At 43.2% G+C, this 27,071-nt stretch overlaps 1 protein-coding gene across 8 annotated transcripts in view; it reads right to left on the bottom strand.

Annotated features, from left to right (window-relative positions):
• Positions 1 to 27,071, bottom strand: part of RRN3 (RNA polymerase I transcription factor RRN3) — an 863,266-nt gene that overhangs the window by 134,195 nt on the left and 702,000 nt on the right. For all 8 annotated transcript variants that reach the window (XM_077448886.1, XM_077448888.1, XM_077448892.1 and 5 more), the window contains 2 exons: positions 18,577 to 18,707; positions 12,176 to 12,360 (listed from right to left, as the gene is read on the bottom strand). In XM_077448886.1, the coding sequence (XP_077305012.1) occupies positions 12,176 to 12,360; positions 18,577 to 18,707 (316 nt within the window). The remainder of the gene's footprint in view (positions 1 to 12,175; positions 12,361 to 18,576; positions 18,708 to 27,071) is intronic.

The following is a 27,071-nucleotide window of genomic DNA, read 5'->3' as shown; positions in this document are numbered from 1 at the left end:
GTTGTGAGTAGTTTTCTGTTTTCAATAAACCTTTCTTAGACATACCACACTATGGATTCTCCTCCTTTTTACATGTAACACTTAAATGAGAATCTAAACTGTGGATGGATGAATAACCAAATTCCCAGGGAGATGCCAGAGAGCGACACAGGGGCTATACACTGTGAAGGCAGTTTTACCCCAGTAGGGGTAAAGATCTGGTGAGCGCAATATAATTCATTTTCACCAAAGCACACCAGGGATTTTCTTTGGATATTTGCACGAGGCACCATTTGGATTATGAACTGTTTAACCACTTGAGACCCGCACTATAGCCGAATGACGGCTACAGCGCGGACCTCCTTTGCCGGGACGACGTCTATTGACATCGTCCCGTGCACGAGCGGCCTGCGCGCCCCCTATGAGACTCGCCTGATCACTGATCCGAGCAAGGGGTCAATCCCGACCCCTTACCACGTGATCAGCTGTCAGCCAATGACAGCTGATCATGTGATACAACAGAGCCGGCAATCGGCTATAATTCCTCCTCGCGCTGACAGCGCAAGGAGAAAAAAAAAGAGCCGATCACTGGCGGCCGTGATCAGGACGTCAGTCCCGATCACGGCCAGCCCTGCCAGTGCCCACCTGCCCCCTGCCAGTGCCACCTCATTAAAAAAATAAGTGCCCCCCAGCAGTGCCCATAGTGCCACCCAGCAGTGCCCACAGTGCCACCCAGCAGTGCCCACAGTGCCACCCAGCAGTGCCCACAATCTGCCTCAACGGTGCTGCACCCCAGTGCCCATCAGTGTCATCTACCAGTGCCCATCAGTGCCACCCATCAGTGCCCAGCAGTGCCACCTATCAGAGCCACCTACCAGTGCCCATCAGTCCCATCTATCAGTGGTACCTATCAGTGCCCCTTAGTGCCACCCATCTGTGCCACCCATCCGTGCCATCTTAAGTGCCCATCTTTGCCGCCTTATCTGTGCCCATCAGTACTGCCTTATCTGTGCCTATTAGTGCCCACCAGTGCAGCCTATCAGTGCCCACCAGTGCAGCCTATCAGTGCCCACCAATGCAGCCTATCAGTGCCCACCAAGTGTTTCAGTATTTCAGTATTTTTCACTAGGTGTATATCACCATTTTTTTTTTTTTTTTTTTTTTTTTTTTTTTTATTGTTTCACAACCTTTATTGGTATGGATGTATAACTGTTTAACCAATTGCACAGATTAGGAATAATTTTATTAAAGGGGTTGTAAAGGTAATTTTTTTTTTATTTTCTACATAGGTTCCTTTAAGCTAGTGCATTGTTGGTCCACTTATATTTTCCTTCGATTTCCCTTCTAAATGTTTTTTTTCTTTGTTTTCTTTGTCTAAATTGCTCACTTCCTGTTTCACCCCAGTAAGCTGTTCAGTAAGCTGTTCTGGCTGACTAACCACCAGCTCGGATGATGGTGAGAAGTTTACTGAGGAGAAACAGGAACTGAGATATTCAGACAAAGAAAAAAAACATTTAGAAGGGAAATCAAAGGAAAAGGTAAGTGAACCAACAATGCACTAGCTTAAAGGAACCTATGTAGAAAATAAAAAATTTACCTTTACAACCCCTTTAATTAATAGAGTGCCACACATTGACACACATTTTATTTAAGGGTATAGCGCCAATTCTACCTGACTTTTTTTCACATGCTAATAAGCCACACCCATTTTCGGGGGGTATACCAAGTAGAGGCAGCTCGTACCTCAAAACATCTTAAGACATTTAAGAATTTTTCAGTAGTATCACAATTTTATATGTAATTTCACTTTTTTCCAAACACCAATTTGGGGCTGTTTAATCATCACTATTATATATATTTTTTCAGCAGGAGGTCCCTGCAAAAGGGTATGGACACTAATATCTTAACAATTTGTATAACAACGATAGCAATTTTATAGTGCTAACAAGTTGAGGATTAGTGGCAATAAATATATATATATTTTTTTTTAATCAATCGATTTTTATTGATTTTTAAAAATAAAGCATATATAAAGTACATTGTACAATAAATTTCAAATACGCGTAAACAAAAGAACAATAATGAAAAATAGAAAAAAAAAAATATATATATATATTTTTTTCTGATATTCTTAAAGACGTTTAGTTCACGCAATAAGATATTAATAATAGAGTACGTACATAAAATCATAAAGTTAACTAATACAAATATTTTAATTGTATAGATGAAAAATATTAGCCTCCCTTAAACACCTCTATGGGTACTCAGCTGTGTCCTAGGGGAGGGAAATGTTGCTAATATTAAGCATTGTAGACATAAAGAGCTAAAAATTAACCAAAAATAATGAAACCAGAAATTGAAAACTCAGTAAAGTATGCCTAAATATTGTTTAAGATTTTTTTCAGAAAATCAGCGGATTTTGACCATCCCTCCCAAGGTGACCACCTACATTTTTCTTTTGATAAATTGCCTGCAATGGAGGCCATCATTAATTCATAGTTGTAGTGTAAGGATACAGTATCTAAAAGTTGATAGACAGTTGGAGGTGTTGTAGATTTCCATAATCTGGTTATGGACAGTCTGGCTGCCAGAAAGACGTGTGTCATTACATGACGAAAAGGGTATGGTATGTTTTCTATAGTTAGGTTTAATATCGCTAACTCAGGTAGAAGTGGAATCTGGATTTGAGTTATGTCTGTTAATATAAGAAAGACACTTTTCCAGAACTCTTGGAGTTTGTCGCAACTCCAAAAAATATGAAACATATCGCCTTTAGCGGAATTACATCTCCAACATAAATCCGACAAAGATGAATTAAAGGATGTTAGTCTTGATGGCGTCAAATACCATCTAAGTGAATTTTTTTGAGTAAGTTCCCATAGTGCTGAGCTTTTAGTAGTTTTATAGATACTTTTAAGTGCTTGTTCCCATTGTTGATCCGTAAAGGATTTTTGTAAATCATTTTCCCAATGTGAATGAGAGGTGGATTTCGTAAATATACTTTTGAGGTGTAAAATATTGTATATTAAGGAGATTCCTTTTTTATGAGTTAAGGAGGAATTAAGAAATTTCCATATTGTTGGTGAAATATTGTATAGAGGAAGTTTGATTTTGTTGAGGCAATTTTGTAGTAGGGTATATGTAGATATATCTGAATGAAGTAAATTAAATTGTTTTTGTAGCTCAGAGAAGGATTGTATTTGTGTACCTGTAATAAGTTGGTTAATATGATTAATGCCTTTTTGAGTCCAATGATGAAGAGATAGATCATGTGATAGATGATGTAAGGATTCGATAGGAATCGTCATTTGGGGTATACTAGATTCACAATGAATTTCTTGGTTTAACAATTTCCAAGCTTTGGTCGTGGCAATCATGGTGGGAGGTAAATCTTTGGGTATTTTAGTCCCTCGTGGAGTGCTTAGAAGCCAGTTCTTTAGTCCGGGACTTAATAGAAAGGTATGTTTGATGTTACTCCAGAGTTTACTTGGAGGGTTTTGGAACCATTCTTTAGATTGATCAATTATTGCTGCTATATAGTAATCTTCGAAATCAATAGAGCCTGACCCACCCGCCAATTTGTGATTTCTTAATTTGGAATGAGCACATCTAGGTTTTGTTCCATACCAAATACATTGATTGAGTAGCCTTTGTAGGGATGTAAAGAAATATTTGGGAATGGGGATTGGTAGAGTTCTGAATAGGTAAAGTATTTGAGGTAAGTGCATCATTTTGAACGCTGCTAATCTACCAGTCCATGAAAGTTCCAATTTAGTAATCTTCATGGATTCTGTACGTAATTTATTCAGCAATGGTTTATAGTTTGATTTAAAAAGATGTTTTGTGGATCTAGTGAGTTGTATATCCAAATAAGAAATATTATCTTCAGACCAAGTAAATGGATATTGAGCTTGCAGGAGGTTTCTGGTGGTAGCATTAAGTTTTATGTCTAATATATGAGATTTTGTTGTATTAATTTTGTAAAAGGATACTCGGCTAAACCAATCTAATGTTTCGCATACTGCGGCTAGTGAGGAGGTAGGATTTGTTAATATAAGTATTATATCATCCGCAAAAAGACTAATTTTATGAGAGGTGGAACCCAAGTTTATTCCCGTAATCTTAGAATCTTTGCGGATATGTTCGGCTAAGGGTTCTATTGCTAAATCAAAGATTAGAGGTGATAATGGGCAGCCTTGGCGTGTGCCATTTGATATTTGAAATGGTTGAGAAAGCATGTTGGCGGAAAATACTTGAGCTGATGGTTGTGTATATAATGCCATAATAGCTCCGTATATATAGTCTTTAAATCCAAATTTTGATAGAACTTTTTGTAGATATGTCCACTGTACCCGATCAAACGCCTTCTCTGCATCTAAAGAAAGAAGCAGAGAAGGCGTTCCAGTTGATTCTGCAAAGTGAATTAAATCTATCATTCTCCGTGTTGCATCAGGGGCCTGTCTTCCCTTAATGAAGCCAGATTGATCTTTGTGTATTAGGTCAGGCACAATGGATACTAGACGTCTAGCTATAGTTTTAGCATAAATTTTTAGGTCTAGGTTAAGTAGGGAGATTGGTCTGAAATTTTGGGGTGAGGTTGGATCTTTTCCAGGTTTCGGAATTGTAACAATAATTGCTGATAATGATTCTTTAGGGAAAGTAGAAGATAATGCAGCTTTGTTGAGGAATTTCGTTAAGTGGGGAGTCAGATATGTGGAGAATTGTTTAAAATATTCCCCCGAAAGACCATCTGGACCTGGAGCTTTGTTGTTTGGTAATGATGCAATAGTTGCAAGGATTTCTGTGGTAGAAAATGGTGTATTTAAGTAGTTTAATTGGGATTCAGTTAGGGTAGGTAGGTTAACCTGATTAAGAAACTTATCAATTTCTTCTGGAGATGGTTGGTGGGTGGAATTATCTGTACGTAGGTTATAGAGATCACTATAATAATCACTAAAAGCATTCGCTATATCTTGTGGATTAGATAGTTTGTCTTTTGAGTGTGGATGGAAAAGATAGTGGATTTTAGATTTAGTTTGTATACCTTTAAGACGTTGAGCCAATTTTTTACCAGCTTTATTAGCTGTGAAATATGATGTGGCTTTAAATTTACGTTGCATATACTCATATTTGTGTAAAAGGAGAGATCTAAGTTCCTGTCTGAGCTGCATTAGTTGAGCTAGGGTATTGGATTGTGAGGAAGATTTGTGTTCAGATTCTAATTTGGCGATTTGGGAGGTAAGGGAGTCAATTTGTTGAGTTCTTTTCTTTTTGTAAACCGAACAAAGTTTTATAATAATACCTCTAATAACTGCTTTATGTGCATTCCATACCATGGCATCGTCCGATACTGATCCAACATTTAGTTCAAAATATTGTTTCAAGTGGTTAGCGATTTCTATAGAATATACTGGATGTTGTAGTATGTAATTATTAGCTCTCCATAGGAAGGAGTTACGTTTGGGGGAGGTATCATCAATGGTAATAGATATTGGATTATGATCAGACCATGTCATGGCGTGGATAATAGATGAGCTAACATTTTGTAACAAGTATTTATCAGCAAGTAACATATCAAGTCTGGAATAGGATTTATGATGGGGGGAAAAATATGTATAGTCCTTCTCTGTTCCATGGTAACATCTCCACACATCATACAAATCAAATGAGGTTAGTAGTTGGTTCAAAGGAGATGGGTTTCTTTTGGCCGCTGAGGTAGTATCCATATAAATATCTGCAACTAGATTGAAATCTCCACAAACAAGAAGAAGACCTTGTTTTATCTTGTTGACTTTGGTGAAGATTTTCTTAAGGAAAGTTGCTTGATGTGAATTAGGAGCATAAAGATTGAGAATTGTATATATAGTTCCATTAATTTTGCAGATTAGAATAATGAAGCGACCATTAGGATCATATATTTCCTGTAGTGAAGTAAAGTCAATGTCTTTGCTTATTGCTATTAGCACTCCTCTTTTTTTAGTAGTGAAGGTAGAATGAAAAATATGGGGGAATTTGTTATTACGGCATAGGGAAGATGATGTAGGAGTTAAATGTGTCTCTTGAATACAAAGAATATCGCTGTCAAATTTTTTTGCTGAATGCCAAAGGGATTGTCTCTTGACCGGATGATTAAGTCCTCTAACGTTTAGGGATAATATTTTAATTGGCATGGTACTTGCAATGAATGAGAATAATAAATGGGAAAGGGTATCACTTACAGTTAGTAGGCAGTAGGTGGATCGTGGAAGAATGATCAAGATACGGCGTTGTAGAAAGTTGATTTGACCAATATACAAATATGTATTAGTGAATAATGAACCTGGAATGAAAACTTTACTAGAACAGTCAATAGTAAAAAAAAAACAAAAAAAAAAACACACAAAATAGCAACAATGAGTTGTAATCTTATCAATCACAGATATAACAAAAATTTGGCGGTGTGTGATAAACACAAATATGAGCTGGTACAGCTAAAACCGCTGTTGGAGGAAACAGTTAATGCCGGTGAAACGGAAGAAAGAGATGTTTTCCATGAGGGGGTATTTATAAACGATGTAAATGGATCATTTAAGAGCTGGATATTTCCATTGGTTGAAGTTTTCGGGCATCCGGATTGCGTTGATGTAGCAGAGGTATACGTTTTGATGAAGAAGGATCAGTTGTCTTGGGAAGATCTAGAATTATCCCCCAATCTCTTAGAAGCTTGATGCCTTTTTGAAGATCATTAATGACATGTGTCGATCCATTTTTAGTAATGAGCAATGTGGCAGGATATCTCCATTTATATAGGATTTTATGATTATGCATACTTTTGGTTATAGGATTCAGGTCTCTCCTTAATTGTAGTGTGTGCTTGGAGAGATCAGGGAATATTTGTATTCCTTCAAATGGGCGTGGGAGTGGACCTTTAGATCTAGCTTCATACATCATTTTTTCTTTTACATGAAAAAAATGAATCCTCATAAGTATATCTCTTGGTACTGAAGCTGCCAAGTGCTGTGGCTTTGCAATTCTGTGAATTCTGTCAATTATTAAGTCTCTTGGGGTGATATCTGGTAAAATCATGCGAATTAAGTCTTTTGCATATTTGGGCAGATCTGATGTAGAAATACTTTCAGGGACACCTCTTAATTTGATATTGTTACGTCTTGAACGGTCTTCCAAATCTGCCAATTTATTGCGGACCCATTCCTGTTCTTCTTTTACCTCATCATAAGCATCAATAAGATCATTTACTGTATGTGAACATTCTGTCATTCCCCTTTCCACAGTAAAGATTCTATTGTCTAATGAGCTTACTTCGGTACTCAATTTATGGAAAAGGTTTGACAAATCTGAGACTAATGAGGAATGTAGCGAAATTAGCATTTCCTTTAATGTAGTGTCTATAACTGGTTGTCCAGATGTGGGGAATGATTCCATAGGAGATTGTAAGGCCTGGGTGATTTGTGGAGAATTAGAAGCCTGGGGCTGTAGTAATTGTGAGTTTGGCTGTGGTATTAATGTGTCCATCCTCATTTTTGCTCTGGCTGGACTATTTAACATAGAGTCAGTATTAGTATTATGAGTAGGGGATTTAGGTAATTCCCCTTTAATTGTAGTCTCCTGTTGTTCTGAGGAGAGCGCTGTGTAATGTTTCTGAGGCGCTGAGGTGCCGTCGGCGCCATTTTGGGTTTCACTGACCTGCTCTTCGGGAGCGTACATTAGTGTAGTAAGTTTTTTCGGTCGGTATTCACCCGTTCTTTTTCGTGACATCGTTACACGGGATGTCCGTTCGCTATTTAGTAGTGTTTTCGGACGGAATTACGGTCTCGTTCGGATCCTAAACATTCCGTTATTTCCCCTCACGACGGAGCTCAGTTCTTAAGCGTCCATCTTCCGCACTGGCCGGCCACGCCCCCCATAAATATATAAATTTAAAGGTATAGCGCCAATTCTACCGGATTCCTTTTTCACAGTGCGTCAAATACACCAGCCCCTTGCCGGGCCTGCTGATCAGGCAGAACTTTCAGGTATCTCACACTTGTTCCTTAACCCCTTGGAGTTCATATTCCAATGCATTGGCATGACTCAAAATGTGCTCCACCACAAAAGTGGAGCAGGCGTTAAAGGGTTAATGGACTGAGCTACTCCAATTGCAGCCAGAACTGCAAAAGACATCTCGTCTTTTAAAAGGAAAATCCAACCTTAACTTGCTGGATCCTTTAACATCAGTGCATTATCCACTGGACATGTGAGACTCTGCTCACTGAGGTGATGCAGTATTAATAGCTAGAACCTCCCATTACTTTCATAGAAATGTTCTCATTCAGAATATATAAGTTATGTATGAATAGAAAAAAAAAAACATCCCCAGGTGAGGGAGGTTCAAATGAACCATATTAGAGGTAGATACCTCAAGAGCCGGTAGCAGGCAACAAAAGGGTTAAGGGTAAAGGGTTAACCCAATCTGGTCTCTGGATCGAGTAAGGGAGTAGACAAACACCTGACTTGTGCGGCTACTCCCTCCCTGTTAGGATCCTCTGAAGAGGAAAAATAAGTATCTTCCAATATTTGGGAAGATCTACCTGATCTCCAGCCTCCTGCACCTCAACAAAAGGGCCCAGAGGACTAGATGGGAATCTGCTATGTTTAGTCCTACTATGGAGAGACATCATAGCAATAATCTTTTAAATGGTAGAAGAAAAACCTGTTTATATGTAATACACAGGGACAGAAGTGTTCTACCTTTAACGGCTTCATCTGACTGGCCATATTTTTCTTTTTACCTCTCGGGGGAGGAAGACAGACATTCATTTGGAAGGGTTTTTAGTTTGTTGTATACCATTAACCCCTTAGAACCCTTAGAGGGGTTCCTGGTCCCTTTGTCACTCATAGCTTACAGTACAAAGCAGAGGCAGTACCAGAAAAAGAATGTTTCACTTGCTAAGATATAGTACAGTACAATAACCGCTATTAGTCCTAGCTCTACAGTACCATGTTGCCAAAAGGAAAATGCCTGTGTCACCAAACCTGACCAGCAACCACTCTGCTCTGTCCCTCCATCGCCAGGCAGTAGCTTCTCTTGCAGAGCTCTAACTACTTCCTACACGTGTTTAGCCATGCTCCCCGCGTGAAAACGTCCCCCTTCCTGTTTCAAACAGGGAAGCGAATCTTCCGTGTGATCACCGGCATCATGGCAGGCGGCGGCAGGGGGTTAAATCCTCCGCTCGGCGAGCGGCCGCTACTTGCCCAAAAAATGTTTTTTTTTCCTTTTTCTTTTTAAGAAAAAGATGCAGCTGGCTGGCATTCAAATAGATCGAAATTGCCAATCTGGGGGCCCAGGAAGTGATCAGACCCCCCCCCCTTCATACCCGAGGGTCTGAGCTGGCTTGAAACAGAGAGGAGAGTGAAAGCTTCTGCTGTTTCCTGCGTCAGAATGGTGAGTGCTCAATACAGCCTCCAGTGGTGACACAGACATGACATAACAACATAAATACATGGAAGGAGAGATTCCTTGCAGAAAATCTCCCCTACCTTTCCTCACCGCAAGGTTTTATCAGAGATAAAAAACCCAATCTTCGCCCTTCACGGTAGGCTCCGAGACCTTGAAAGGAAAACTTCAGGAACAGGGGTCCACTCAGGTAATCCTGCAATCCTGGACCTGCGAGAAGACCCTGCCAGTAAACTTTTATTTGGCTTCACTACCAAAAAGTACTAGATCCCAGGGCCCAACTTAAAAGCAATCGCAAGCAAAACCTTGTGTCTTCAGATGACGAGGCCCGGGTATCGTTCATTTAATCCATTACGGAGACATCAGAATGGATCCGGTCAGGATGGCTGGCTCTCATCAAAGGATTACTGCCCGTGGAGCTCAGTACACATATCCTTACACATGCCCAACACCTTAGACACTGGCGAAAAAACTGAGGACAAACTGAGGCCAAAAGGACTCACTGGACAGAGAGGGACCTCAGGTAAGTTTTAGGGGGGTTGCTGCACCTGGGGATTTTTATCTTAATGCATAAAGATAACAAAAAACCTTCTGCCTTTACAACCATATGGAAATAAACTCTATTGTCAAAAGTATTGGGACACCTGCCTTTACATGCACATATACTTTAACAGCATCCCAGTCTTAGTCCGTGTGACCATTCTTCCAGAAGCGCATTGGTGAGGTTAGGCACTGATGTTGGAAGGCTCGCAGTCTCCACTCAAATTCATCCCTAAGGTGTTCTATCGGGTTGAGGTCAGGATTGTGCAGGACAGTGAAGTTCCTCCACCCCAAACTTGCTCATTCATGTCTTTATGGACCTTGCTTTGTGCACTGATGCGCAGTCATGTTGGAACAGGAAGGGGCCATCCCCAAACTGTTCCCACAAAGTTGGGAGCATGAAATTGTCATAATTTCTTGGTATGCTGATGCCTTACGAGTTCCCTTCACTGGCCAACCCCTGAAAAACACCACCACACCATAACCCCACCACCACCAAATTATTTGGACCAGTGCACAAAGTGAGGTCCATAAAGACTTCAATGTCATGTGTGCTCCAGAGTCTTTGGCTGTAGGAATTTAGTTGCCACCGACAGAGTATTTTAAGAAATGACTGGTGAATTACTCAATTGTGCACTGTACTAGATGTAATACTTAGCTGTATTGATGAGAATTCTGTTTGTTTTGTATTGAAAACCTTCAATAAACATATTGAAACAAAAACTTCAATGAGCAGGTTTGAATGGCAGGTTTTAGGAATTGAGTACAGGTCTGGCAGATCATCAGGAATACATTAAAACGGAGGTCCACCCTAAAGTGGACCTTCCGCTCATCGGAACCCTCCCCCCCTCCGACGCCACAATTGGCACCTTTCAGGGGGGAGGGGGGTGCAGATACCTGTACAGTACAGGTATCTGCACCCACTTCCGGGATAGCTCTCTGCGGAAAGGGGTGTAGATTATGCCCCTTTCAGCAAGTGCCCGCCCCTTTCTGCAAGTGCCCCGCTGCCTGCTGGGAAACGCACAGATCCCAGAGGCAGTGGGGACCGTCCTTATTGCACAGCGCGACTCGCGCATGCGCAGTAGGGAACCGGGAAATGAAGCCGAAAGGCTCCATTTCCTGATTCCTATACCCAAGATGGCGGCGGCAGCACTCGAGAGACGATCTAGAGATCGGCTTCGGGTGCCGACATCGCGGGCGCGCTGGACAGGTAAGTGTTACTATTTTAAAAGTCAGCAGCTGCAGTATTTGTAGCTGCTGGCTTTTAAAAAAAAAAAAAAACGCGGAGTCCCGGCGGACTCCCGCTTTAAGAATATCCTTAATTACCCTATGCAAGCTGGGTATAGATTTAGCATTTAAAGGTATTGTGTTATTTTAATTATACTTGTAAGATGATTTTACTCCAATAGTTTAACCAGTTGTGGACCCCAAGATGCATCAGTGATAATTTTTGCTTGGTGTGCACAACAATTATCATGTTGGACCCTTTTACTTCTCCTAACGAAGCCAATGTTTTGGAAAGTTGCTAGGATTTGGATTATGGTTTGTTATAAAAATCAATTGCTCTGTCTATTTTTTTTGGAGAGGATATAGACTAAGAAAGGGCAAACAAGAGACGAACGAACAATCAGATCTGGTCTTAATATGTTTGTTCCCCGTATGCTCCTCCCCATTATAGCCCAGGATGTGATTACTGCAAAAGGTGTTAATCCGGCCATAGTTCGAATCTTGGAAGGTTTAGCAGGGACTAGCCGAGATTCGAACCACATATAGGCAGGCTGATTGTACCCAAGTTGATCGATTAACTTGGGTACAAACCAGCCTGTCAGATTTTTTACGTGATTATAGCCACTGACAATTATCACTGTGTGTTCTCTGGCGCAGTTAACCCCCCTCCCACTGGGAGAATACAACAGAGCGATTCACACAGTCAGTGTTGACAGGGGGGAATCCACGGCTGCAGGAAAGAAAATCACACCATCTATGACTGGCTTTAGAGTATAAAGCCGGGTACAAACTACTTTTTTTTTGTGCAATCCAGCAGCTTGAACAAAAAATAAACTGTCAGCTCCGGTCAGAGCCACTGTACTAACCATGTGAGGAACTATATATAATTTCAAGACAAATTTAAAGTTTAACAGGTCATGTCTTGATGTGTGAGCTGCCCTTACTGTATATAACATTACATGAAAGAACAACTGAAAATACAGAGATTTGTAGTACCTATCCGCAAGTTTCCATCTAGAAGCTGCTTATGCCGAAAGATCACCGTATAAAAAACTGCCTGGCAAACAGCATAAAATGGTCCATGGGATGTAACATCACAAAAAGCCCTACTTCCAGCATCTTGGTTGTCGATGTAACTGTGCAACCAGTTAACTAAGAGATCAAGGCAGGCCTTCACAGTCCTAAAAAAACAAATATAGTGTATGAAAAAAAAAAACATATGTATGTACCCTTTTCTGCTAACAGATGTTAAAGGATAAGTTCTCCTTTGTTTACCTTTTTTTTTTTTTTTTTTTTTTCCAGATCCCCTGTACCAATATAGCATTCATTTAGAAGGAGGAAGCTTGAATGGAAATATATATATATATATATATATATATATATATATATATATATATATATATATATATATATATATCTTTTATATATAAAAAAATTATGTAACAAGGGGATATAGTACCCCAAAAGGATATGTCGACCAGAGAATTATTCAGGTAGCCATAAAAATGAATAAAAGGGAAAAAAAAAAAGGGGAGAAAAAAAACAGGAGGGGAGAAAGAAAGGGGGGGGAGGAGGGGAGGGAAAGGGGTTTGGGGGGGGGAAGAGGAGGAGGGTGGCATATTAAACGCCACCTGCTATAAAAAAGGTTTATAGGAAATTGTCTCATTAAGGCCCGGTGGTAGGGTGGCATTGAGTCGTTCGATGCACAAGGTTTCTCTCTGTAAGATCGTTTGATCCCAATTCCCACCCCCTGGGGTTTGGAAAGACTACTTCGAGGACAAATGATTTTGATGGTTGGATTCCTATATTCCCCTACATATTTTTCATTTTTATTCTGTAAGCCCCTTGTGGTTCAGTCACTTTTTCACATTCCTAGGACGATATGTAGTCACTTGGACTATATTTTAGTTTGGTCCTCGTGATTCATCGTCTTAGGTCCTAAGGCAACGCTACCTTTTTCTTTTTCCCCTCACTTCACTGATTTACCACCATGAGGTTCCCCCCCCCCCTTTTTTTTTTCTTTATATAAAAGGTAAACTCATTATTTAATTTTGTAATTTATTATAACCTTATCTACTAGAGCCGGCTTTTACCAATCCCCCATGTTCACCGTGGGGGGACTTTATGGATCTCCCTGCCTGCAGCCTGTTCCTTGAATTGGGGTGAGCTGATCTCCTTTCTAAATACATAAGGAATTTATTTATGTGAAATGAATAATTTTATGACAATTAATTTGCTCAGTTATCTCTTTATGTATGTATTATCTAATGTTTAAGATATTTTTATATACCGTATATACTCGAGTATAAGCCGAGATTTTCAGCCTCTTTTTTGAGGCTGAAAGTGCCCCCCTCGGCTTATACTCGAGTCATCGCTGTCTGCCCGCTCGATCAGCGTGTCGAGCAGACAGACAGCGGCCATTCTATAATTCAAAAGCCGCGCCTCCGGCTCCGCCTTCGCCTGTGATAGGCGGAACACTGAATTTCCCAGCAGCCTGTGTTCCGCCTATCACGGACATCGTATCATCCTCGTACTACGGACGAGGATGATACGATGTCCGTGATAGGCGGAACACAGGCTGCTGGGAAATTCAGTGTTCCGCCTATCACAGGCGAAGGCGGAGGCTTTTGAATTTTACAATGGCCGCCGAGGCGCCGACGAAGAGGGCACGGGACGGAGGCAAGGCAAGGCAAGGCAAGGCACGGCACGGCACGGGACGGGACGGAGGCAAGGCAAGGCAAGGCACGACACGGGACGGAGGCAAGGCACGGCGGCAAGGCACGGCACGGGACGGAGGCAAGGAGGCAAGGCACGGGACGGAGGCTCGGGACAAAGGCTCGGGACACAGGTAGGCTGGACACACACACACACACACATGGAGACACACACACACACACACAGGGATGGATGGATACACACACACACAGGGATGGATGGATGGATGGAGACCCACACACACAGGGATGGATGGATGGAGACACACACACACAGGGATGGATGGATGGATGGATGGAGACACACACACACAGGGATGGATGGATGGATGGACACACACACACACAGGGATGGATGGACGGACACACAGGGATGGACGGACACACAGGGATGGACGGACACACAGGGATGGACGGACACACACACAGGGATGGACAGGCATGTCTCACCCTCGGCTTATACACGAGTCAATAAGTTTGCCAGTTTTTTTGGGGGTAAATTGGGGGCCTCGGCTTATATTCGGGTCGGCCTATACTCGAGTATATACGGTAGATATCCTCCTGAAGAAGCGGGCCTTTTCCCGCAAAACTAGTCGAGGAAATTTTGTGCACCTTTATGTTTGAATGCTTCATGTGGAGAATCCGCCAGGAATACTCTAACTGGGATGTGCATATTATTGTACTTTTCAGGTGATATTCTATTATTGTTTTGTTTTATATCTTTATTAAAATTATATTGATTTTAAATTTCATTCATTTTTGTCCATTATCAAGTACCGGTATAGTCCAATTTATTATATGGCTGAATGGAACTACGTATGGGGTTGGTGTGAGTGACTACCCGGTATTTCCATTCAAGCTTCCTCCTTCTAAATTACAACTTCTGGATGATGGTACTCTATATGGTACTCATAGTATGTTAATATAGCATTCATGTATCCATTCATTTTTACAAAAATATCAAATCATTCCTTTAAAATCAAATAGAGGTATCTCTGTGCTAGCCACTTAGGTGGATAGGGGAGGATGTTGCTGCATGCACTGGAAAGAGTTATTCAAACCAAAAAGTAAAACTATAATATGAAATAGTGCTGCGCAGAAAAAAGGAAGAAAAGAGGATGGGGTAAACAGAAGAAGCTAGAGGGAATAAAGGGAAGAAAAAGGAAGGGGAGGGAGGGGATGTTTATAAGGTGCAAAGATAATGTGTCAGAACTGAGGCTAATTGAAATTCAATAAACACAGAAGTAAAAAAAGGTCATAAGAGTATTATACCATTCACTACCTATCTATATAAGTAGACTGATATTAGTGAAAAAAGTGCACAAATGCAATAAATATAAATCTCTGTGATCAAAAGAAATTACCAACCAGAAATAATTTTATATACAGCTCAAAAAAAAATTCATATAAACTAATATCATATAAAGTGCTGCATTGTGATAATAAAATATATAAAGTGCAAGTGCCAATAAACATGCAAACAATGTGCAAAAATCCACAAAGTAGGGTTGTAAGTGTCCGTGTAAGCAGCATAAAGTTATTTTATAGTCCTTGGGATGACTTGGACAGAGAGAAGGGGGGGGGGGGGGGATATTCCTTTTCTTTCTATTTATTTAGGTGAATAGATGTCCCCTTACCTTACTGCTGTAAGGTTACAGCAAAAGAGTGTCCAAGTACAAGTGAGAGGTGAGTCGGGAGGAAGTAGAGAGGAGACATTGCTGGAAGTGGCAGCAGAGGAGTTCCATCCATTTTACTGATGAGAAAGGAGAGGTTGTAATTTTCATCCCAAATACACCCAGAGATGATCAGCTAACAGTGCAATCGCCCTGGGAACACCCCGTGTGGGGACACTCTTTTGCTGTAACCTTACAGCAGTAAGGTAAGGGGACATCTATTCACCTAAATAAACGGAAAGGAAAGGAATATCACACTCCCCCTTTCTCTCTGTCGGGATATCATTTGGGCACTTTATTGGAAATTTTCCAAGTCATCCGAAGGACTATAAAATAACTTTGTGCTGCTTACACGGACACTTACAACCCTACTTCGCAGATTTTTGCCCATTGTTTGCAATGTTTGCACGTTCATTGGCACTTGCACTTTATATTTATTGCATTTTTGCACTAGTATCAGTCTACTTATATAGATAGGTAGTGAATGGTATAATACTCTTATGACCTTTTTTTACTTCTGTGTTTATTGAATTCGAATTAGCCTCAGTTCTGACACATTATCTTTGCACCTTTTAAACGTCCCCCCCCTTCCTTTTTCTTCCCTTTATTTCCTCTAGCTTCTTCGGTTTTCCTCATCCCCTTTTCTTCCTTTTTTTCTACTCAGCACTATTTCATATTAGTTTCCTTTAAATCTACAGACACTTGCTTCACTTGTCCTCATCCATGTTTCCAAACGTATCCATTGTTTCTGCCTTAATTCTTGGTCAGACTATAGGTCATGACACAGGAAGGAGTTGACAATAGCGGGAACTTTGATTCTCATATGTGTTTTTTTTTTTTTTTTTAAGCAAGGCGCTATCCCCCCAAGGAGTATCGGAACAATTTTTTAGAGCAGAGCTTGATTTGGTTTTTATTGCAATTTATGGAGCAGTGCATTACTGAAATGCAAGGGAATGCACAGATGTGAATGGAGCCTCATTATTCTTGTACTAACGTATCAATTCCACTTTCAGGCCCCATTCACATCTAGCATAGTGGGGGCGAACGTTTTGTGTCTCGTTTTTCCTGTGACACGCATAGGGCAGCCCACTGATTTCAACTGGCTGCACTACATGCAAGTTATGGGACATTTTGGCGTCTTGTGGGTTGCGTGCTTTTTACTGTGCATTTTGTAGCATTTCCCACATGGAAAAATGTGTTTGCTTCTCTGTTCCATTAACAATTAACGGCACTGAAAGTGCAACTATTGCAACTACTAATTGTAGGTGTATAAAGATGGACATACACTAGACAATCTGATTGTACAATCCCCTTAAGATCTGCCATCAATTATGTAGTGCAAGGGCTGCCTGATTGGGTACAGAGTGATTGGCTAGATTGGCATTTCCTCCTTTTATATACATTTGGTAAAACGTAAGGAGATTGTACAGTGTATAGCCACCTTTATACATCTAAAATTACCTAGTTGCGCTTTTGGGGCCATTAATCGTTAATGGCACACCAAACACAGAAGCAAATAGCATAAGGCACAGTAAAAAGCAAGCAACCCACAACATGTCAAAATGTAGTGCATCCCATTGAAATCAATGGGCTGCACTATGCGTGTCACAGGAAAAACGAACCACAAAATGTGCGCTCCAACTCTGCTACATGTGAATGGGGCCTGAAAGTGAAAATGGTCAATAACACAAGAGCAATGAGGCTCCATGAGCTGCTCAATTTGACAGTAGAGCGGGGGAATGCTTGTTTTTTTTTTAAACAGATAAGGTGTGGGCAGACATCACTATTGATGTTAACTACTCTACTCCTCACCAGCCGTGACCTCACCTGACGGTTCGGATTGGCTATGCTCTAGGATCCTTGTGAGGAGCATTCAAGACCTTAGTGGCCCCCATCTCTCTGGAGATCTACTCCTAGGGGACTATCAATACCTAGATGCAGACTTACTATTGGTTGCTTTTATTTGTGATGAGTCTACTGTGGGCTGTGATGTTGAGTGTCCTAAATCTATGATCTTCTCTCTTTAAATATCTCTAAAGAAGGGATATACATTTGCTCCTGAAAGGCATCGGTCATAACGAGAAGTGACTGCTACATCAATAACCAGCCCTCCATGAGCCTCTGATACATATGGTAATGTATGCACCAATGTTTTTAATTGTGTGAATAAACTGTATACTTTTATAGTAAATCAATTCAATAATTTGAGTTTGCCCTTAAAGTCCCATGGTACTTTCTATTTTTCTGTTCTAAATTTAAGTGGATATTGGCAACAAAATTTGGATTTTTCTACAGTGGTTCAATCTAACTGATTAATTGCATTTAATTTAAAAACACATGCAGCTGGCAATGGATGGGTAGGTAGGAGGGTGGATGATGCGGGGTGTGTGCTAATGAGGTCAGCTGGTCAACTATTTTATAGTTTGACCAGGAAGTAAGGCATTATTAATGGATACATTTGGAAACATGAATGAGGACAAGTGAAGCATGTGTCTGTAGATTCAATGATATATATATATTTTTTTTAAAGTACATGAATGCTATATTGGTACACAGGGGAACTATAACTTAGAAAAAAAAGTGAACTGATCCTTTAACAGATTAAATTTAGGCACATCTAATGCATTTGTACTTCAATACTTGTACATTGGTTGTCAATGTAACTGTGCAACCAGTTAACTAAGAGATCAAGGCAGGCCTTCGCAGTCTTAAAACAAAAATATTCTGTATGGAAAAAAATGTATATATGTTTTCTGCTAACAGATGTTAAAGACTAAATCTAAGTACATCTAATGCATTAGTAATACAATACTTGTATATTTTTGACGTGACATCTATGTGGAAAAAAAAAAAAAAAAAAAAAAAACTGGCCTACACTACTGTTTCTAGAGTTAGTATAACAAAAGATTTTTGTATAGAAAACTAATAACTGGAAAATATTTTTACAACTGAAATGACTCATGTTGCTAATCTTTGCTGAATGTTTAGGAATTTAGTATGCATGACTTACACCAAAGGAATAAATTTGGCTCGAGACAGGAAACTCCCAATATAACTTGCAGCTGTTTGTCTGATTACTGCAGGGTTATTTGGATTCTGCAGTTTCTTCCAAAGATGTTCCAAAAATGCTTCTGTAAGTTCCTGTAGTTGAATAAACCAAAACGTATAAACCAAAGAAACCCAAGTCAACGTTTTAAATATATGAAATACCTGCATTATGTTTAAAGAATATGCCAGGGTAAAATAAAATAAAAACTGTGCAATACATTGTTGTAATACAGTACATATACATTTCACCATATTCTTCTGAAGACCTTTCTAAAGAAAAAAACAACTTTTGACCCTGCCATTTAAAGTACCCAGCTCCTGCTGTGGGCTGACAATGCAGTACCCAGCTCCTGCTGTGGGCTGACAATGCAGTACCCAGCTCCTGCTGTGGGCTGACAATTCAGTACCCAGCTCCTGCTGTGGGCTGACAGTTCAGTGCCTTTGCTGACTAAAATTGCAAAAATTGTTGTCAGTCCTGTCCAGTGGTCTTTTGTTGAACTACAGAATGCCCCCCAACATAGGGGGGTGGTTTTTCTGTAGTGCCAGAGAAGAACTGGGAGTCTTGAATAAGATGGCAAAGGCAGACATCAGATCCCAAGTTTTTGGCAAGATCTAAATTAAAACAAAAGGAATTTTGACTTTTGTTTTGATTTCCATATCTTGGAGGACAGTACAAGACACAGACTTGATATTCATGTATCCTGGGTTACAGGCTGTTACATGTAGGTGATTAGACATTGGCAAACATTTGATGATATACAATGTGGGTCCCTCCCTCTAACCCTACTCCAATCTGTAAGTCCTCAGTTTATTAGTAAGTAACGCAGTATCCCAGGAGAGAAAGGTGCATGTCCTGTACAATAAGATATGGAATTTGCAGGTATGTATGAATTCCTGTTATCTAAATCATACAGTACAGGACAAAGGCCAAGTTTTCACAGACCCTGGGATGTCTCCAAGCAATGAATGAGAAGAGTGGGTAAGAACCAGGCAAACAGAACTGTGTCAACAGTCCCAACAATGCAGCTGCAAGAACATTGTGGACGAAAGCTGCAAATGCAGAAGACTGTATATCCATTAGGTAAAACTTAAAAAAAGGCATGAAGAGAGGATTAGGTGGTGGCCTTAAAAAGCAGAGCAACAAGGGCCTGGTGCCAGAATACCCAGGAAATGCATACTGACCAAGTAAATTAAGCGCGGAAAAGCACAGCAGGAATTTTGCCCTTGTCTTATCAATTTAGTGATCATGCACTTGGAAGCAAGATGTCCTTTACATGAGCCTGTGGTAAGATGGATAGGGAATATGTCTTCCTACTAGAAGCTGTGGCTTTAGCCCTGGGATCGATACAGATGTCCTCTTTTAAATGGTGTACGCAGGTGCTACCTTATCTTGGTGTTAAACTGACTTCTGATATTGCAACGTTGTAGAGGGTTAATTATACTCCTCTCCATAACTCTATCGAACGTGACCTGAAAAACTGGCAAGCCCACAATCTTTTCTGGATGGGTAGAATAGTGTCAGTTATGCCGTGTACACACGATCAAACAATCGGGTGGAAAAGTCCGGCAAACTCAAGTCCGCCGGACAATCCCCCCGTGTGTAGCCTCTGGCATACTTTTTTGACCCAAAAGTACGGCGGACTTAGAAAGTAGTTTTGCACTCCAATCTTCCCGCCGGACTCGCATTTCGGCGGACAATCCGGCCGTGGGTATGCCAGTCCGCCGTACTTTTGAAATGAATGGACTTTTCCCGCCCGGAGAAAAGTCCGCTCATTTCGAGCGGGTCTCCAGGTAGGCGGGGCCCGCGAAGGTGACGTCGCTGGCCCCGCCACCTGGTATGGACTTAAAGGGGAACCCCAACGCCAAACAAAATTGGCGTGGGGGTTCCCCCCAGGTCCACATCAGACCCTTGTCTGAGCACGCGACCAGGAAAGGGGGGGGACGAGCAAGCCCCCCCCCCTCCTGAGCCATACCAGGCCGCGTGCCCTCAACATGGGGGGGTGCCTTGGGGAAGGGGGGCCTTGCGGCCCCCCCACCCCAAAGCACCTTGTCCCCATGTTGATGACCAACGGCCAGGGTTGTCGGGGTCTGCGGGCGGGGGGCTTATCGGAATCTGGGAGCCCCCTTTAATAAGGGGGCCCCCGGATACCGACCCCCCCACCCTATGTGAATGAGTATGGGGTACAATGTACCCCTACCCATTCACCTGTGAAAAAAAAAGTACAAAAAAAAAACACAACACAGGGTAAAAATAGTTTATTGCACAGCTCTGGGCCCCGGCTTTCTTCCTCACCGTCGACCTCTTCTTCCGACTTCGGGGGTCTTGTCCCCCTCTTCTGGGGTCTTGTCCCCCTCTTTGGTTCTTCTGCTGGGCCACCGCGCCTTCTTATAGCTCTTTTACAGGCGGTGGCCCGGTCTTCTGTCGCCGCCGCCTTCTGTTCTTCTCTTTTTCTCTTCAGATGTTGACTCGTCGTTCCCTCCGCTCACAATGACGGGGACCGGGCGTGCGGCAAATTATATAGGGACATCGCCGGATGATGTCCCCACCTATTATGATGTCACAGTCCCAGCATCCTCTGGGACTGTGACACCATAATGGGCGGCGGACATCATCCGGTGATGTCCCTATATAAGTCGCTGCGCATCGCGTCGGAGCCATTGTGAGCGAAGCATGCGACGAGTCAACATCTGAAGAGAAGAACAGAAGGAGGCGGCGGCGGCGACAGAAGACAGGGCCACCGCCTGTAAAAGAGCTATAATAAGGCGCGGTGGCCCGGCAGAAGAACCGAAGAGGGGGACAAGACCCCAGAAAAGGGGAACAAGACCCCCGAAGTCAGAAGAAGAGGTTGAAAGCCGGGCTCCTCCACTAGCAAAAGAGCTAGCAGAAGATAGCGGAGGAGTCCGGCGAGAAGACCCCCAAAGACGGAAGACCCCCGGAGCTGTGCAATAAACTATTTTACCCTGTGTTGTGTTTTTTTTTTACTTTTTTTCCACAGGTGAATGGGTAGGGGTACATTGTACCCCATACTCATTCACATAGGGTGGGGGGCCAGTATCCGGGGGCCCCCTTATTAAAGGGGGCTCCTGTATTCCGATAAGCCCCCCCGCCCGCAGACCCCGACAACCAATGGCCAGGGTTGTCGGGAAGAGGCCCTTGTCCTCATCAATATGGGGACAAGGTGCTTTGGGGTGGGGGGGGGGGCGCGCGGCCCCCCCTTCCTCAAGGCACCCCCCATGTTGAGGGCACGCAGCCTGGTACGGCTCAGGAGGGGGCGCTCGCTCGTTCCCCCTTTCCTGGCCGGCCGGGTAGCGTGCTCGGACAAGGGTCTGATGTGGACCTGGGGAAAACCCCCACGCCAATTTTTTTCGGCACTGGGGTTCCCCTTTAAGTCCATACCAGGTGGCGGGGCCAGCGATGTCTCCTTCACGGGCCCCGCCTACCTGGAGACCCGCTCGAAATGAGCGGACTTTCCTCTGCGTGTGTGGGCGAGTCCGTTCATTTCAAAAGTAGGGCGGATAGTACGGCGGACTTAGTACGCCATATTAGTCCGCTGAAAAAGTGCCGTGTGTGGGCAAGTAGCCCATTCAGAAAGTCGGACGGGCAGTCTGGCGGGAAGTCCACTACGTGTGTACACGGCATTAAGATGACGGTTCTACCTCAAATATTATATCGTATGTCCCATCTCTCCCGATCCTCGTTCCATCTGTATATTTCCATAAGTTGAAATCTCTGATCTATAAATTTATTTTGAAAAATGGTTGGTAGCTCGGTGGCCCGCTCCACTCTGTATATATCCAAATAGCGAGGCGGCTGGGAGTCCCCCACTTTTTACGATATTATAGAGCACCCCAATTGGTCCAGCTGTATAAAATTTATGCTGAGACATACAAGCCTGACTGGATCTGACTTGAGGCACAGGCAAGACCGACTCTCCCCCTGGATCTCTTAATGATACTCCCCACGAAGGAGTGTTGGGCAGTCTTAAACCCCTCCCTATCACACCCTCTGTTTGTGGGACACGGTATGCAAATTATACCCTCTTAAATTCCCCCACAATCCAGTGGCCCTCCTGACAATCATGTACCCCTACCTCTCCATGTACTTGGCTATGAATATAATTTATTGAATTGTTACTTCACATTTATTTTTTGATCTTACTTTTGTAACCAGTTGCTGATACCTCTAGGCTCATAGCCTTAGACATATGGTTGCTCTGTTGGGTAGAGCCTGAACGTTAGGTCAAATTCTTCTTGATTTAGCTGCTCTTCGATTACTATGTGATGCACAACAAGTAGAGGCGCAAAAAATCAGATAATAATATACTCTAAAAGGGCTGTCTGTATAAAGTTATATAGGACGATAATACATATAAAAACTTTTAGTTCTCAAGTCCCAGGAAAGTGTCTTTCATTCTTTGAGTGGGACTTTCAACATGCGGGGCTGCCACCACAGGGAGCTGAAACCAGGCTCCTAGACTGTTACAGAGAAAGAGAAAAAGAAGGGGGCGCCTCTGGGTGTAGATTTCTTTAAAAAACTATTTATTCACATGTCTAAAACAGAGAGATTTTGCACTCACATTTTCCAAGAAATAAAATGGCATGTAGAATAAAAGGGGGGTCATCTGATTAATCCGGTCCGCAAGTGTCCTGTCTTCTCTCCTGGCGTTACCACTGTTTAGTTGTTTAGAAAAAGCCAGCTCGGTGGACGCAGAGGATGTATTTCCAAAGCGAGGCTTGGTTGACTGTGACACGCGGGTCGCGGGGTTGTGACGTCACGGCGGGTGACGCGTTTCCTGAGCGTTCGGGTCGAGGTGGAGAGACGACCGCGCTCTTTCATCAGGCCAATCAATTTACGATTACTATGTGATGGCCTATGATTGTATTGGAGAAAGCTTCTGCTCTTTGACAGTTATTTGACATTGTTTATGCCTTTGTATACCATGTAAAACTTTGCCATACAAATTATTGGAAAAGAAGCTGTGGCTTTAAGGTAGACTCGGATAGCTTTGACTACATTCAGACACTCAGACAGTGGAGAGCAATTTCCTGCTTTGGGTGCTTTGATGGCAGAACTATGTCTTCATTGAGGTGTGATACCACTTTAGTACTTAAGATTTGTCTGAAAGACGTGATAGCAACCAAGAAGGCAACTTTCAAGGAGAGATCATGTAAGATTTCTCTGATGGGTTCAAAGGATGTTTTCTAAAAGGTCAGAGAAAACCAGACTGAGATCCCAAGAAAGCAAAGGGTACCGTAAGGAGGAACTAATTTGAGATATACCTTGAAGGTTGAAGGGTTTCAACAAGGGCGAATGACACCAGTGGATTTGAGACAAGGTCCAAAGCTGTACTTTCAGAGTGCCTAAGACCAAGTTCTGATTGTAGGAAGGGCAGAAGTGGCACGGAGTAGTGCCTGGGATCAAAGTAACTCTGTTAGGTTACAATACACATTGACAAATTTGCGCCCACAGGGTCAATTAGAAACCATATGGGGGATCTGCAATATGGTGAGGGAGTAAAAACATAAAAAGGCATTAGAGAAGCTTAATATGAGTTCATAATGTCCATACAAGTACACCTTGAAAAGCAGCTCAGTGTGAAGCACCTCTGGAACGACTGAGGAAGAAGCACAAAATGTGGATTGTATACAGGCCCGGATTGGGACAAAAAATAGGCCCGGGCATTTTAGACTGAGCAGCCAACCTTTCCAGGGACTGGGGGGGGGGGGGGGGGGGGTTCGGTAGACATTAGCGGGGGTGGCTGGTGTTGGTCCTCCACACTGTAATGTGCAGGGACACTGTGATATAAAGGGAACTGCACTAAAAAGGGGCACTGCAATGATTACAGTGCCCTTTTACAGGGCAGTCCCCTTTATATTATAGTGTCCCAGTCCTATTGTGGCCATGCCAGTACTGTCTGTCTCCTATTGTGTCCATGACCCAGTGACACTGACCTGCTCTCCGGCGGTGCGGTAGAGCGTGTCTCTCTCTGGTTGTGCAGGTACAGCGTGGCTCTTTCTCTGGTGGTGTGGTACAGCGTGTCTCCCTCTGGTGGCGCGGGTACAGGGTGTCTCCCTCTGGTGGCGCGGGTACAGGGTGGCTCCCTCTGGTGGCGCGGGTACAGGGCGGCTCCCTCTGGTGGCGCGGGTACAGGGCGGCTCCCTCTGGTGCTGCGGGTAGAGTGGCTCCTTCTGGTGCTGCGGGTACAGGGTGGCTCTCTCTGGTGGTGCGGTGCAGCGTGGCTCTCTCTGGGGGTGCGGTGCAGCGTGGCTCTCTCCGGGGGTGCGGTGCAGCGTGGCTCTCTCTGGGGGAGCGGTGCAGAGTGGCTCTCTCTGGGGGAGCGGTGCAGAGTGGCTCTCTATGGGGGTGCGGTGCAGAGTGGCTCTCTATGGGGGTGCGGTGCAGAGTGGCTCTCTCTGGGGGTGCGGTGCAGCGTGGCTCTCTCTGGGGGTGCGGTGCAGCGTGGCTCTCTCTGGTGGTGCGGTGCAGCGTGGCTCTCTCTGGTGGTGCGGTGCAGCATGGCTCTCTCTGGTGGTGCAGGTACAGTGTAGCTCTCTCTCTGGTTGTGCTGGGGCTATTAGTTCCCCCAGCACAGTCCTCTGTTTCATTTGCCATGTCTCCTGTAGTAGCTGCTACAAGCACGCCTCAGCTTGTTTCTGGGTTTTCTCATTCACCCCAGCAGAGTGCATGCTGGGGACTGTAGTCTGCTCCCTGCTGAGACCAATGGTGTCATGTATCTCTGGGACTATATTTCCCATGATGCCCCTCTAGTTTCTTCTGATTGGCCCTCTGTTTTGGCCAATGGGGAGGGAAAACGACCATACAGGAATGCCTTCTCTTCCCCTGCTGGCGACGTGAGAAGGGGAGGGGGAGCAAGGGGGGAATAGTGACAGCAGCAGCTTTCCCCACTGTGCGGACGCCCATGGCTGGAGGAGGAGAGCGGAACTGTCAGCGCGGCGCTGAGGCTGAGCTGTGTGTGAGTGAGACACACAGCACAGCCCATGCAGCCGTCAGTTCCGCATGACACAGGCACGGCCGTATGGCGGTAGGCGAGCGGCGGCCATGGCCTGTTACCCAGGATCAAGCCACGGCCGCCGCTTACCTCCCGCTGTGCGGCCTGATCATCAACAGGCCACGGGCGGCCCCGGCCCACCGGGCAAATGCCTGGTCTGCCCTATGGCCAGTCCGGGCCTGATTGTATAGTTCGGGTATTAAGGGGACAGATGTAGTTATAAAGGCTTAGTATACTATTATGTGTAGCACAAAGTGTAAGAGGCCCAGAAAGATGGTTATAACATACTAAATTGATCATACTATATATATTATGCACTTACTATGGTTGATGGAGACCTTAAGGGTCCAAAATCTTACGTGAAACATTGACAGAATGAACCCTGAATGAAAACATGATACGAAATGAATTATTCTACGGGCTAAATGAATAAAACTATATTTTATAACTTTATATATAAAAAATATAATCATATACTGTAACAGTACAGTTCCCTGTCCTAGTAATTGTCACCCAGGGTTCTCAAATAGGCAGGTTGAGGGGCACCAGGGGTATTTAATGTGGAGGAATCTGTTTTATCAGTTTCCTCCAAAGTTTGTAAAATCCACTTATGGGTGGGATGGAATGGTGGGTCCTGGGCTTATAGCAGAGTTAGGATTAGGGTTCTGTGCTCCACCCAGAGAGACAGGAGGTCTCCAGGAGTCCAGAGAGTGCAGGTGTGCACTAGTGAAAGCCAGAGACCCAAGTCTGAGGATCAGAGCAGTGAGAGGCTGCTTTCTAGATAGACGCTGTGTGTGTTGAAGCTGTGTGCATCTAATAAGACAGATCAGAGCCTGAAGTGGAAGTCTTGAGCAGCAAGGAAGCTGAAAAGAGGTACAGTAGTTGTAGGGGAACCCTGTTATATGGCCAAGAGGGCTGAAGTGGAAAGCCTAGGTGGCAGTACTGCTGAAGAGAGCCAGGTTGTTTGGCATTTTGTATGTATTGTTTTTGGGAGAAGAACCCCTGTGTGGACAACCAAGTGAATATATGAACTTTATTTTGTTCCTTTTAATAAAAGTGGGCTACCATGCCCTTAAACTAAAGTTCCTGTTCGCTGTGAACTTACTGAAAAGGCATCTACCACTGAGTTAAACATCCCCCAATGTCACAAGTGGTGGAGAATGCGGGCATGTAGACGGTGGAATACGGATCCTTGCTCCACAGTGAGTTCAAGTCAGGAACTATTGACTGTGTGTGGAAGTGCAGCCAGGCAAAAGGCATTGCGTGTTGCAGGTGGTGTACCTGTGAATGAAAAGCCACATTTGTTTTATTTATTTTTGCTATGAACTGCGTTTGTGTGCATGAGACAGCACAATCTATGTGTGCACTGTGCAGGTGAGGAAAGCTTGCATGAAGAGAAAAGCAACTTGCTTTAAAGAGACACTTTCATTTTCCTGGACTGTGTAAA

Source organism: Lithobates pipiens, unplaced genomic scaffold (assembly GCF_037356315.1).
Source record: "Lithobates pipiens isolate NorthernLeopardFrog02 unplaced genomic scaffold, aLitPip1_a1.2 Scaffold_22, whole genome shotgun sequence".
Lineage (NCBI taxonomy): Eukaryota > Metazoa > Chordata > Amphibia > Anura > Ranidae > Lithobates > Lithobates pipiens.
The sequence above is the reverse complement of the archived record's forward strand: the minus strand, read 5'-3'. Positions and strand labels throughout refer to the sequence as shown.